Source organism: Archocentrus centrarchus, chromosome 13 (genome assembly GCF_007364275.1).
Source record: "Archocentrus centrarchus isolate MPI-CPG fArcCen1 chromosome 13, fArcCen1, whole genome shotgun sequence".
In the NCBI taxonomy this organism is placed as follows: Eukaryota; Metazoa; Chordata; class Actinopteri; order Cichliformes; family Cichlidae; genus Archocentrus; species Archocentrus centrarchus.
The window spans coordinates 28530592-28543027 of record NC_044358.1 but is presented as its reverse complement, the minus strand read 5'-3'; the positions used below and the strand labels follow the sequence as shown (position 1 = coordinate 28543027).

The 12436-nt window shown below is 40.2% G+C and overlaps 2 protein-coding genes across 3 annotated transcripts; both read left to right on the top strand.

Moving 5' to 3' along the window:
* The first annotated feature begins 787 nt into the window (after positions 1-787).
* Positions 788-3289, top strand: rflnb (refilin B). Its single transcript, XM_030744162.1, has 3 exons — positions 788-1365; positions 1741-1835; positions 1919-3289. Exons 1-3 carry the CDS (start codon positions 1168-1170, stop codon positions 2235-2237), a joined length of 612 nt encoding a protein of 203 aa, XP_030600022.1. The 5' UTR covers positions 788-1167; the 3' UTR covers positions 2238-3289.
* A 1946-nt stretch (positions 3290-5235) lies between these two features.
* LOC115790153 (tRNA-dihydrouridine(20a/20b) synthase [NAD(P)+]-like) lies at positions 5236-11785 on the top strand. Of its 2 annotated transcripts, XM_030743826.1 has the most exons (12): positions 5236-5565; positions 5669-5790; positions 5976-6093; positions 6409-6531; positions 7794-8041; positions 9542-9638; positions 9862-9962; positions 10221-10368; positions 10443-10578; positions 11044-11146; positions 11330-11430; positions 11744-11785. In XM_030743826.1, the coding sequence occupies exons 1-12, from the start codon at positions 5474-5476 to the stop codon at positions 11777-11779; spliced, it is 1425 nt and encodes a 474-aa protein (XP_030599686.1). In that variant the 5' UTR covers positions 5236-5473; the 3' UTR covers positions 11780-11785. The 2 variants fall into 2 exon arrangements, with proteins under 2 accessions (XP_030599686.1, XP_030599685.1); XM_030743825.1 differs by lacking the exons at positions 9542-9638; positions 9862-9962; positions 10221-10368; ... (2 more) ...; positions 11330-11430; positions 11744-11785 and adding an exon at positions 8116-8455 and having other exon boundaries at positions 7794-8020.
* Positions 11786-12436: the final 651 nt, after the last annotated feature.

The following is a 12436-nucleotide window of genomic DNA, read 5'->3' as shown; positions in this document are numbered from 1 at the left end:
CATCTGTTTTAATTCAGTGCGGGGTTGAAATAGGTGCGCCATTCATTAAAAGAGGACGCGCATCATAGGTGTTCTGATTGTTTGTGTGTGAACAGTGGCCCAAACTGAACTTGTAGCTTCTTAAGCAAACAGGATCTTTGGATTCCCTTCATTTTCGAGACTGAGGCCATCTTTGACCTTAATCTCACAGGCGTGCAGTCATATTTTGTCAAAATTATTCCTCTGTTAAAACTAATCTATACTGACAGGATGTTTTCGTGCATGTGTGTCCATCTGTCTTTTCAGTCAGCACTGCTCCAAATGCTCCATGGGTCTCTCAATATCAAATATATTCCAACATTGGCTTTTAAGACACCAAAAACTTATCTGATACCTTTTCACAGGCTGTCATTTATTCTGACACCAGTGCCCCTCACCTTAATAAGTCACTTTCATAAACAGCTGCATTTAGTGTGCATATTAGTGCATTCGGGTGCAAAATGTTACAGGTTTGTATTGTCTGGGTTCTGTGCCCCACTGAAACTTTCCTGCAGGTTTTCCCTTATGCTTCATCACATCGGTGTACGCTGCTTTTCACTTGCACGTTTCGAACAATACCAGGAAAACGCTTCAACCTGATTTCGCCAGGTTGCAATTTGAATGGGGATCTGGAAAAGTTCCCATAGCTGGCTCACGTCTCTTGTTGCCAATTATCTTCTAACCAATCAGCGGCCGCTAAACGATTCGAAAGGCGTTTCCTTTCCTGTGTTTGTGGATCTGAAAGACCCCTTTGAAGGGGAAAGAAGTTTGAAGAGGAGCCGCGGGCAGCGGGACTACCTCAGTCTTTCTCAGCTTTGCACAGGAATAAATCTGCTCGGATCTCTTTAAATACTTTCACTGTGGAGACAGCTTAAAGTGGCTGGGGTTTTTGAGACGTTAAGATAAATAAGTTTGAAAGCTTGAGTTTCTGGCTTTTGGGGGGTGAGAAACTGATTTACCTCCTGCTTGATGACTTTTCCAGCGTGCAGCCGTGAATGCTGTCCGGGAAGAGCTTAGCAGCAACACCGCGGGACTTTGCAACTAAATAATTGAAAAAAAGAAGAAGAATACGAGGAACTACATACTGGAAGTAATCTTCTTTCGTAACCTGCCTCTTACTCGCTGGGATTTTGCAACTTTTAACTAGAAATGGTTGGCAGTTTGAACTTGCCAAATGTATGTGAAGGAGATCCTCTGGATATGAGTTGCAGGGCTGAAAGAGGACTTGATAGCCCGGACTCTGGCTTACCTCCGAGTCCGAGCCCCAGCGCCTGGCTGCTGCCTGTGGCCGCAGAGAAAGCCGGTGGAGTGAACTCTGTGTCCGAAGACGAGGGAAGGGCTTGCCTGGTATGTACCACTATCTTTGTTAGGATCACAGGATGTAGTGACAATCACTTTACTGTCGGAGCAAAACAAAGGGTCGCAAACTGCAACCTGTACTCTTAAAAATAACTTTTACTTTTGAATGCATGTTGCCACTGCACAGGTATTCTTGATTTTAGTCAGGAAATGGTCAGTGGTTGAGAACGTTACTTAACATTTTTAGACCTGCAAATAGCGGCTACATGGAGAAGTGGGCCACTTCAGCACTGAGCCTACATTGTAAAAAAATTATATATATATATTTTAAAACATATTTTATACTGCCCATGGCACTAAACTGGGCCAGAGAGAACCTAAATCTCCTGTGTATCCACTGAGGATCTCTTTCATGTATTGCAGGTTCCAGCTTTACCTGCTGGATCTTTCCCACAGCTACACCCGCTGTCCTTTGGGGAAGGCATAGCACTTGATCCATTACCACCAAAGGAAATGAGGTGTGTTGACTTTGATGTGACAGCTCAAAAACTTTTGCTCTATTTTGTTTGACTAAAATCACTGCACTCTCCCTTTTCCACAGATACACCTCTTCAGTGCACTATGACTCAGACCGCCACTTCATCCAGGATGTTACCCTGGAGCCGTTGGGCCAAGGCCTTGAACACTGCAGGCAGACCATCATGGCTATGTCCAACAGCACCTGGCGCCACTACATGACACAGCTGGAGTTTCAGCCTCGCCACCGTGCCCAGCGGTTCAAGAGCACCACCATCATCTACCCCAAGAAAGCCAGCACTGTCTATACCACAGAGCTGAGCTACGACTGTCACCGACTGTCCAGGCGTTTCCTCTCCAGCGTAGAGCTGGATGTGGCGGGCCACGGAAAGTTACCTCAGTGAGAGTGGAATTGGGGGGGGCAGATGGCCGGGGACATTCTCTTGGCCCCTAAACTGGTGCTCCCTAAAGGCTAGCCACCACTGACCTGCTGTCTTGTCTTTTTTAGCACTTATGTAGTCTCCTATCCTTTTAAGAACTCATCCCAAGCTGTGGGCAGGAAGTATATGTGACATGTTACGGAGAACAAAGGAGGTAAGACATGGTTTGAACGGATTTAATCTTCAGTCCATGTCTTGACATGTTTATATCCTTGCCGCTGAATGAAAGTCTCCTCTGGCATGGGTATTATTTTGAATGCTTCAGGTTGTAGCTGGTTAAAATGTTTCCAGAGTTATGATGATGCATTGTTTTTATCAGCTGTAAAAATGACTAATATGGACCAAAATGAGGACAATGCATATTTTGCTCTCAGCAAAACTCTCCCTGTGTTGCATTAAGCTGGTCAAGCATGAACAGTGACTTCTTTTAAAACAGATTTAAAAGCAAACAGGCCTCCCTCAGTTCATGTAGTTTGCTGTAATCAAAGAGTGGAGCACCTTTAACACTGCTGAGGGTGTTCAAGGAGTGGAAGAGCAGTTAAATACTTTGTATTTAATATAAAAAAAAAAAATTCTAAGAAATCACTAACTTATCCACACTGTACAAATTGTTATGTGTTTTGTTTGTTCACAAGGGGTTTTTCTTTTATTTGTGCACAGCACACAGCTTAAGCTCTTCAAACCTTCCCTCTAGCCACTGTTAATGGCTGCAGTTAATTTTCTATTATGTAAATGTTGATAGATTAAGGCTGTTCATAATCATGTGTAAGCTTAAACTGATTAAACAGGTAGTATAGATGAATCATGAGTGTGGAGTTTACTGAGAGGATGCTTGGTTGGAATACTTTACTAGCTTACTGGTCAAAGTAACGAGCTGCATTTCCCTGCTATACCTTTTAGTTGTGACTTGATTTGAACTTGTATTTATTCTGTTGATGTTTTAGATCTGAGATTTTTATCAGCTGATTAAATGAATCTCGGTAAATGTGGCGGTTTTTTTTTTTTTTTTTTTTTTTTTTTTTTTCCTTGTGATTTTTTTTTTTTGGTGATCCTTCTGTTTTCACATCAGTCACGTATTCCGTGCCACTTTGAAATAAAGTGATTATAAGTAAAAGAAGGAAATGTGTATTTCCTATGGAGTGAAAAGAGAATGAGTGGTTTATTTTCTACTCGAGATGGAACAACACTTAAAAGGTTTGTAAATAGTTTTGAACCATTGTTACAGATCAAATCCCAGTGAGTTGAGTCTATAAGCTTCTGTGCATCTAATGCCTTTTTTTTTTTTTTTTTTTTTTTTTTTTTTTTTTAGGAAATCCCACTAAGGTCATCAGGATATACCAATGTGCTTTTAATTAATTTATTTTTTGCAGTATCAACGTATGCTTTAGTATTGGGTGAACTTACCCTTTAAGTTACAAATTTTAGAATTGTGTTACTGTAAGGCCCTCTTGTGGCCGCAGAGGCAAAGTGCAATGTGTGCTCTACTTACTGGCATTATGAGTGAAGAAGTACTGAAGCGTGAGTGCTTATTCAATTAGTTTGTTGCGTCTTGAGCATTGCTGCACAAGATGGGTTCCTTCAGAAAACACCTCCACCTCTGGCAGGCTCGTTCTGATTAGAGGCAAGTATGGATATTGCAGAAACCTGCACCATTGCATAGAATTACTTATTCACTTTTCATTATATGTAAATCATTTGTCTAATAAAAGGAAGCGGCGTTGAACTTCTGCCATTTGATGTTTGTTTATATATTAGGGTTGATGTGCATCCATTTATATTTATTCCTCATATACAGTACTGTGCCCCTTGTTTTTTTTTTTTGTTTTATTATTTTTTTTTAATATTTTACATCTAAGGTGCTGGACTTTTTGTTGTTTTTGAAGTGGTCTTGAGCAATAGTTCTCCAGGTGGAGAAGTGGAAGATTAAAGGAATGGCAGGCCTACACAGAAAACTTATCTACAGTAGATAAACATGCCCTTAAGAAACAGGGGGATGGGGGGGGGGGGGGATACAGTGGTGTTGAAATCTTGTCAAAAATGATGAAATTATGAATGCAAAAAAGTACAGTCATCATCTGGAAAGCATCTGATTGGCAATGACTTCATTTTTCAGCATGACAATGATCCCAAACACACTGTCAGTACAGTAAAAGTGTACTTGGATAGAAAAACACTCTGTGGAATACTGTCAGTCATGGATTGGCCTCCCCAGAGCCCAGACCTCCACATTATTGAAGCAGTGTGAGATCATACTGACAGAGAACAGAACAAAAGACAGAAACATCCAAAGAAGAGCTTTGAATGTTCTTCAGGAATCCTGGAGAACTATTCCTGAAGACTGCTTAAAGTAATGGCAAGAAAACTGCCTGAGAGAGTTCAGACTGTGTTGAAGAATAAAGGTTTTCATACCAAATGTTGCCTTTCAAGCTCATTAGAATAGTACAAACTCTGTTTTTGCCTTATATGTTGTATTTCTATGTACATTTGCACATGTTTCAGTAAACCACTGCACCTTTTTTTCCATTTTCCTAGCAACATATAAAGAAATGAGGGGGTTGCTCAAAACATTTGCACAGTATTGTACTTTTAAGACAGAAATACTGACGAATCTTTTATTATTATTTTGTCTTCAGCACACTCTGCAGTAAACACTCTGCGTTTTTTAAAATGTACTTATCAATCAGCAAACTCTTATTCCGATACTGCTCTGTAATATCGCGCTTCACTCATTTGAAGGCTGAGATAGTAACTTTCCCTACAGAACCTGAAGGCAGCATTGCGTGACGTAAATGTGTGGTCCTGACGTCAAACACCATAGTCTATATTTTTCAGGATTATTTATATTAAATAAAATACATTTTACATCCTGAACTAGCTATAGTGGATGGCTAAAGTTTATGATATACTAAATATTAAACTGAAAAAAGATAAAATATGTAAACATAAATCTCCTTGCCTGACGTAACACTTCAGCGGTCCCAAACACACACCCACAGTTTTTCCTCGCTTTCGCCGCTGAACACGTTTCCCTGATTGTCGTTTTAAGGTCTGCCCAGTCATATTTTAGTGTCTCTGTATGGCAGGATTGGTGCGTTACAGTATTTATGGAGTCTTCTTTTAGTCTTTGTATGGCGAAAGTTTTCGCGTGAGATAGTTAGCTTGTTATACTACGTGGCTAGCATTGTTTGCTTGTGTGAAGAATGAAGACCGCTAACGGTAACACAAGTGTCATGGACATGTTTGAAAAGGGAAAAGTCCTGAAAATTTGTGCCCCGATGGTTCGATACTCAAAGTAAGTGGAATACTTTCTTTCTGGAATTGTAATTAATAGCTAACGGTGAAACACGTGTATCGTTCATGATGCTCTCTGTGCTAAGTAGTGTGTCTTTCCTTAGGCTTGCTTTCAGGTCCTTGGTTAGGAAGTACCACTGCGATATCTGCTTCACCCCAATGATAGTTGCTGCTGACTTCTTGCGATCAATCAAAGCTAGAGACAGTGAATTCACCACTAATGAACGTGAGTAGTAACATTGTAATGTGAGGTATAATAAGCTACAGGGTTGATTTCTTACAGCTCATACCTATTGTTTTTTTAACACAAAGATTTTTTTGTTTGTTTGTTTTTACCACATAATGTATAATTTTCTAATGTGAGCTGTTGAAACGTGTATCTTGATAATAACTACTCCCTGTCCTGCTCAGGTGACCGGCCGCTGATAGTGCAGTTTGCTGCCCATGATGCTCAGACTCTGGCTGATGCGGCCTGTGCCGTGGCACCTTTCTCAGATGGCGTTGACCTCAACTGCGGCTGCCCCCAGAGGTGCAACTACTGATAGTTTATACTAATGTGTTTTGGCCTGCTGTCGCTTTTCATTATTTAAACTGTGTGATTTTATTTTTTTATAGTAGCTGAGAAAACCTGCTGTTTCATTTTTTTATTCCTAATATTTCCACTTTATTCCAGATACTAATTCCAGATACGAGTTATTGGTACCAATAATTGGGCACAAATCTAGTAAACTCAGTGTGCTCAGAACACAGCAGTAAAATTTGTAAACATTACTTGGTTATCTTTTGTGTGTGTGTGTGTGTGTGTGTGTGTGTGTGTGTGCGTGCGTGTATGTGTGTGTTTTAGATGGGCTATGTCAGCTGGGTATGGTGCATGCCTTATTAACAAGCCTGAACTTGTGAAAGAAATGGTGAGACAAGTCAGAAGTCAAGTGGACAATCCAAACTACACAGCATCAATCAAAATAAGGTAAAACTAGCACACTAGGCTTTGGGTCATTTTGAAGCACTGTGACCACTTTATGGTTTGCCCACTGGAGAACACTGAGATTGTTTTTCATCTGAAAAATGTTCTGTTCACCATTATTCACAACTTACTTGCACAATGTAAAAAAAAAAAAAAAATCTACAAGACATTACTCAAAAAAATTAAAGGAACACTTTGAAAATGGAGTGGGTAATGTGTTAGGGATGAAAGGATGCCATATTGTTTGCTGGAAATGAAAATGATCAACCTACAGAGGGCTGAAGACACCCCCAAAATCCAAGTGACAAAATGATGCGGCAGGCTAGTCCATTTTGCTGAAGTTTCATTGCAACTCAAAATGGCTCTCCGTAGTTTGTATGGCCCCCCCACATGTTTGTATGCATGCCTGACAACGTCGGTGTATGGAGACGACTGATGGTGTCCTGGGGGATCTCCTCCCAGATCTGAACCAGGGCACTGAGCTCCTGGACATTCTGAGGTGGAACCTGGAGGCATCAGATGGACCGAAGCATAATGTCCCAGAGGTGATCTGTTGGATTTAGGTCAGGTGAGCATCGGGGCCAGTCAGTGTGAACAATTCCTTCATTCTCCAGCAACTGCCTTCATATTCTCATACCTAATGGCAGTCAGGGTGCTGTTGCCTCGCCTATAAAGGTCTGTGCAACCATCACTGACCCACCACCAAACCGGTCATGCAGAACAATGTTACAGGCAGCATAATGTTCTCCATGGCTTCTCCAGACCCTTTCACATCTGTCACATGTGGTGAACCTGCTCTCATCTGTGAAAAGCACAGGGCCCCAAATGCCTGTCAGGCTCCATGATGCCAGACAGTGAGCACAGGGCCCACTAGAGGAATTTGGTCCCTCAGGCCACCCTCATGAATTCTGTTTCTGATTGTTTGGTGAGAGACATTCACACCAGTGGCCTGCTTGTGGTCATTCTGGAGGGCTCTGGCAGTGCTCATCCTGTTCCTTGTTAAATTCATTAACACCAAAGCAGCTGAAACTGATTAACAACCCCCTCTGCTACTTAACTGACCAGATCAATATCCCAGAAGTTTAATTGACTTGATGCTGTACTTAAAAAAAAAAAAAATGTTCCTTCAATTTTTTCGAGCAGTACATATTGATCGAGTTTTCTGTTAATTATATATAATAGGTACGGTTTAAAACCGTACCTATCAGTTATTGTTATGATGATGATTATTATTATATTATGACAGTTACTGTCATCTTTAACAGAATTCACAAGGACCTAAGGCAGACAGTGGATCTATGTCAGAAGGCTGAATCAGCCGGCGTATCGTGGATAACAGTCCATGGCCGTACAACAGAAGAACGCCACCAACCAGTTCATTATGATGCCATAAAGACGGTTAAAGACAGTGTATCCATCCCTGTCATTGCCAATGGAGACATAAAGTACCTCCGTGATGTGGATTCTACTCACCAGCTTACTGGTGTTGATGGTATGTTTGTTTTCAGCAAAAGTGCAACAAGGGCACTTATCATCTCAACAGCAGTCTTTCTGTTTGGCTCATTTTTTTTCCTTGTCTTTTATTAGGTGTAATGGCTGCACGGGGGTTACTTGCCAACCCTGCCATGTTTGCTGGCTATGAGGAAACTCCTTTGCAGTGTATATGGGACTGGGTGGACATCTCTATTGAACAGGGCACTCCATTCACATGCTTCCACCACCATCTTATCTACATGCTGGAGAGGGTTAGCTCCCAGCCCGAAAGAAAAGTGTTCAATTCACTGTCCAGTACCTCAGCTGTAATAGATTACCTCCAGAATACATACGGATCGGTACATGATCTCGGGACATGAGCACGTTGAAATGTAATGGCTTGACATTCGTTTTTATTGTTGTTTTTATGCCAAATAAAAATTTTTAACCTGTAGCTGTATCATTTTCTGTCTCTATCATTTTATTTTCATCTCTCAACTGTGAAAAATAATCATGTAGGTTATTAAACAGAATATACTTTTGACTGGTACTGTAGTTATGCTGATTGATGAATACATCTCAGGACATAGGTTTGTTGTTTTTCATGTTTATTAAAGAGCTACTAGATCACAAGATTTCTACTGGCTTTAGAGATTACAAAGGAAAAACACTACAATCAATATAAAGGGTAAAAATAGGCTACTGATTTTTGCCTTCAAAGTAAAGTGAAAATGGAAAGCTCCGTTCTGTTAACAATGTTTGAAAATTAACAGTAATAACAGCAGTGAAAATGACAATATGTAGTACTTAGTAAATTTATATTAATGTTTGGTAACAATAAATAAATAAATAGCATCGCTTAACCTTTATTTTGAAAGCTGCAGCGGAAGCTAGGTTCCTCAGCTGGTTGCTGAGTCTCAGCAGCAGGAAGACGAACTTTATTGTGGTTGATTTTAGAAACTCGTAAGTAACTCTTTCAGTCACTATTTTGACGATTTTGGGGAAAGTTTTATGTATTTATATTTGAAATATAACACAACTTGTTATCGCAGTCCTCATATTAGTCATAAATGTTTTAATATCTGGCTGTTTCTAAATCACCCATTAACATATTAGCTAACGTTAGCGTTAGCTAATATGTTAACGTATCTTTGATGTTGAGCGTTTGCTAAAGATTAAAAAAGAGTGAAATAATTTCCAGCATTATATGTTTGCCTCTGTCAAACATATAACACCGTCACTTTTTGCACATATTCACTGAGTGATGCTCTAACGCCAGTTTGACATGGTTCACACTGAGCCACTGTGAGTTTACGTTTCGATGAATAGACTGGAGGATTAATGTAGTCATTTTTCAACAGTAGCGTTATTGTTACTGAGAAATAGGCACGCACAGTAAGTAATTTACCCTCTCCATACCTGATAGTTTGTTCAGGGAGGCTGGTGAGACCTACTTTATGCCTTTTTTTTTTTTTTTTTTTTTCCCCCCTTTTCTGTGAGGTTTCCGCTCTTTTGGCCGTTCATCTTCAGAAGCCATAAGCAAAGATGACGTTACAGTGGACTGCTGTGGCCCTGTTTCTCTACGTGGAAATTGGCATCATTGTCATCCTCTGTTTACCCTTCATCTCTGCCAGGAGGTAAGTAACAGATATATGTCTGTCTGCACACTGGTCTTTTGAAAAGGAGACTATTTGTTTAAATGCAAACGGGAAATAATGCTGCCACTGTGTATGTCTGTCAGGTTTGTATTACCGCTGATATTAAAATATGTATGCGTGTTTGTTTCTGTGTTTCTGTGGAGATTCAGCAAGAACTTGTATACTGTGCACCACAGTGATCTGCCTGTAAATGTTTGTGTAGATGGCAGAGTATTTTCCAGCTGAGGATCTGGAGCTGGATGTCGAGATTCTGGAACAAAGTGTTTCTCACCATGATCATAATACTTGTCGTTCTCTTCCTCGGTAAGTGTAAAATCGCCTCTCTCCATATTTTAAACACTACTCTTGGGTTAATGGGGGAGCTTTTAGATGAATTTAGGGTTGTATCCTCACTCTTGATGCTTTCACATTTGGACTTAAGTTCAAATGTGAAAATCACATTTAATTAATTTACTCTCATCACCAAGACTTTTTTTTTCTTCTCTGATTTAAAAAAAAGTTCATACATGGAAGTCAAAATGCAAATTTCTGGTTAGTAACGCATCTCTTTCTTTTCTTTAGATGCTGTCCGTGAAGTGAGAAAATATTCATCTAAAGAACACGCCACAGATGCCAAGCTGCAACCAAATATGTTCGACCACTTGCACATGAAGCTTTTTAGAGCCCAGAGGAACCTCTACATCTCTGGTTTTGCTGTCTTCCTGTGGCTGTGAGTCTGTGCTCTGGTACAGCATCTGAACTTTGAACTTGGATTTCCTTTAACCTCTTTGGGGTTTTTTGCAGCGTTATGAAGCGACTGATCACGCTGATTAACCAGCTGGCGTCGGTGTCTGGGACTACAGCTGCTCTTCAAGCGCAGGCTGAGAATGCTAACCAGGCTGCTGAGAAATACATGAAGGACAATGAACTACTGAAGCAGGTAATGGCACAAAGATACCTACACTGTTGTTTGTTGTAGCAGATGACCCACTCTTGAGCTGCATCTAGGTAACTCGCATTGGACAAGTAATAAGTTAGACAGTTGTCAAATGATTAAACAGATTTTAATAACACATATTAGCCGGTTGGTTCCATAGTCCACACCCAGATTAAGAGAGTACTCAGCTGATTGCAGTCCCATAAAATTGCCTGATTCATGATGGACATGTTTTTTGAGGGGTTTTTTTTGTTTCTGCACCATCTGCTTCTTTGTCAGAACCTGGTCCCTTAGGTATCCAAAATAGACCTCAACTTTGACCTTTAATCCATATCCAGAGTTTATTTATAGCCTGCATGATGGTTCTGAAGGTTCAGTTTCTATGGAATATGCAGTGTTTTACACTGGAGTTACTGGATTAACTATATGTGATTATCAACTCGAATTTATGTATTTTTATGTTGTCAGACTCTGATGCAAGGGCAGGGTGAGAAGGCTACTGCTCAGGGCATGGACCTGTTACGGAAAGAAGTGGAGAAACTGAAAGAAGAAGTGAAGACTTCTGAAAAAGGTTAATATTCATGTATATTTCCACATGCCAACTGTGGCTTTAACATTTTGCTAGTTTTATTTCTATAGTCCGTGCCTTCCCTGGAAAGTGAATGTAATGATTGTAGCTTTTATAATTTGTCACATTTGGTAGCCAAAAACAGGGGGATGCCTTGTGTTAATGTGTCATTGTTTTCCTCTGCAGCTCTGAATGAGTCCCAGTCAGAGGCAGATGTAATGAAGAAGCAGATGGAGGGTCTCGCCAGGGAGTATGACAGACTGTTGAAAGAACATCAGGAGCTCCAGGTAATGTTAAGCTCTAAACACAGCAGGGTGATGATTTGTTGGGTCATTCACTACCTCGACGTAACAATTCAAAGTGACATTCAAGCCAATTAACATCAGGCAGGCAGCCTCAGATTGGCATTATGGGTCCTCCATATTTCATGATCTAAAAAGTCGTCAATTTATCATCAAAGCTCAGGCTTCCGATTTTGTTTTGTTCAGACACTGAAGCACAAGTGAGAGACTGCAGATTCGATTCAGTTTCTTTAACAGTTAATAAATGCATGATGCAGTGTAATATATTAACTGATGTTTTCATTTTCTTTCCTTTCAGAATCTGCAAGACAGTGGAAATAAGAAAGAAGACTAGTAAATGTGAAAGTAAAAGGTTGACATAAAAATAATTAATATAATATAATATAATATAAATTGGGTAAACACTTCATCGTGTTACAGCGTAGACATTTGGAACACATGCTTTACCATCTGTAACATAGTGTATAATCACATAACGGGGATTGGCTCGTCTGATGAGGAACAGACTTTTGGCTGATAGCAGCGGTGGTTTCAAAAGAGTTAAACCTTTACTAGGGCACTGGACTGGTTTAAATGGAATGAGTAATATTTGTTTCTGCCTGGCGCAGCCTGACTAAGAGGATTTCTATTTCAAGCATACGCTATCAGGCAGATTAATTGTGCAAAGCAACTGGAGTTCAGTTAGTAACTGACTCAGGACTGATCACAGAGCACTTAATATGTCAAATATTGAACAAAATGGGTGTTTTCTGTCAGTTTGCCACTTTGCACATGCTGGAGTGCGAGATGGGTTAAAAGTTAAAGCAATCCATAACTGTGGTAAATGGCTACAAAAGCATTTTTCTATTACAGTTATTCTCTTCTTATTGTGCGGGGTCACTTGCTGCACCCACTTGGAGCTTAACTTCAATATGCGAATACAGACTGCATGTACAGTTGCACTGAGATAAATGAGCCTCACTTTTGTTTTGCTGTATTTCAGCCAATGTGC

Excerpts from the sequence above, each read along its gene's own strand:
- rflnb (XM_030744162.1), top strand. The coding sequence starts at position 1,168 with ATGGTTGGCAGTTTGAACTTGCCAAATGTATGTGAAGGAGATCCTCTG. Across the intron at positions 1,366-1,740 it reads ACGAGGGAAGGGCTTGCCTG|GTTCCAGCTTTACCTGCTGG; the intron begins GTATGTACCACT and ends CATGTATTGCAG. Across the intron at positions 1,836-1,918 it reads TTACCACCAAAGGAAATGAG|ATACACCTCTTCAGTGCACT; the intron begins GTGTGTTGACTT and ends CCTTTTCCACAG.
- LOC115790153 (XM_030743826.1), top strand. The coding sequence starts at position 5,474 with ATGAAGACCGCTAACGGTAACACAAGTGTCATGGACATGTTTGAAAAG. Across the intron at positions 5,791-5,975 it reads TGAATTCACCACTAATGAAC|GTGACCGGCCGCTGATAGTG; the intron begins GTGAGTAGTAAC and ends TGTCCTGCTCAG. Across the intron at positions 10,369-10,442 it reads TTTGCTGTCTTCCTGTGGCT|CGTTATGAAGCGACTGATCA; the intron begins GTGAGTCTGTGC and ends GGTTTTTTGCAG.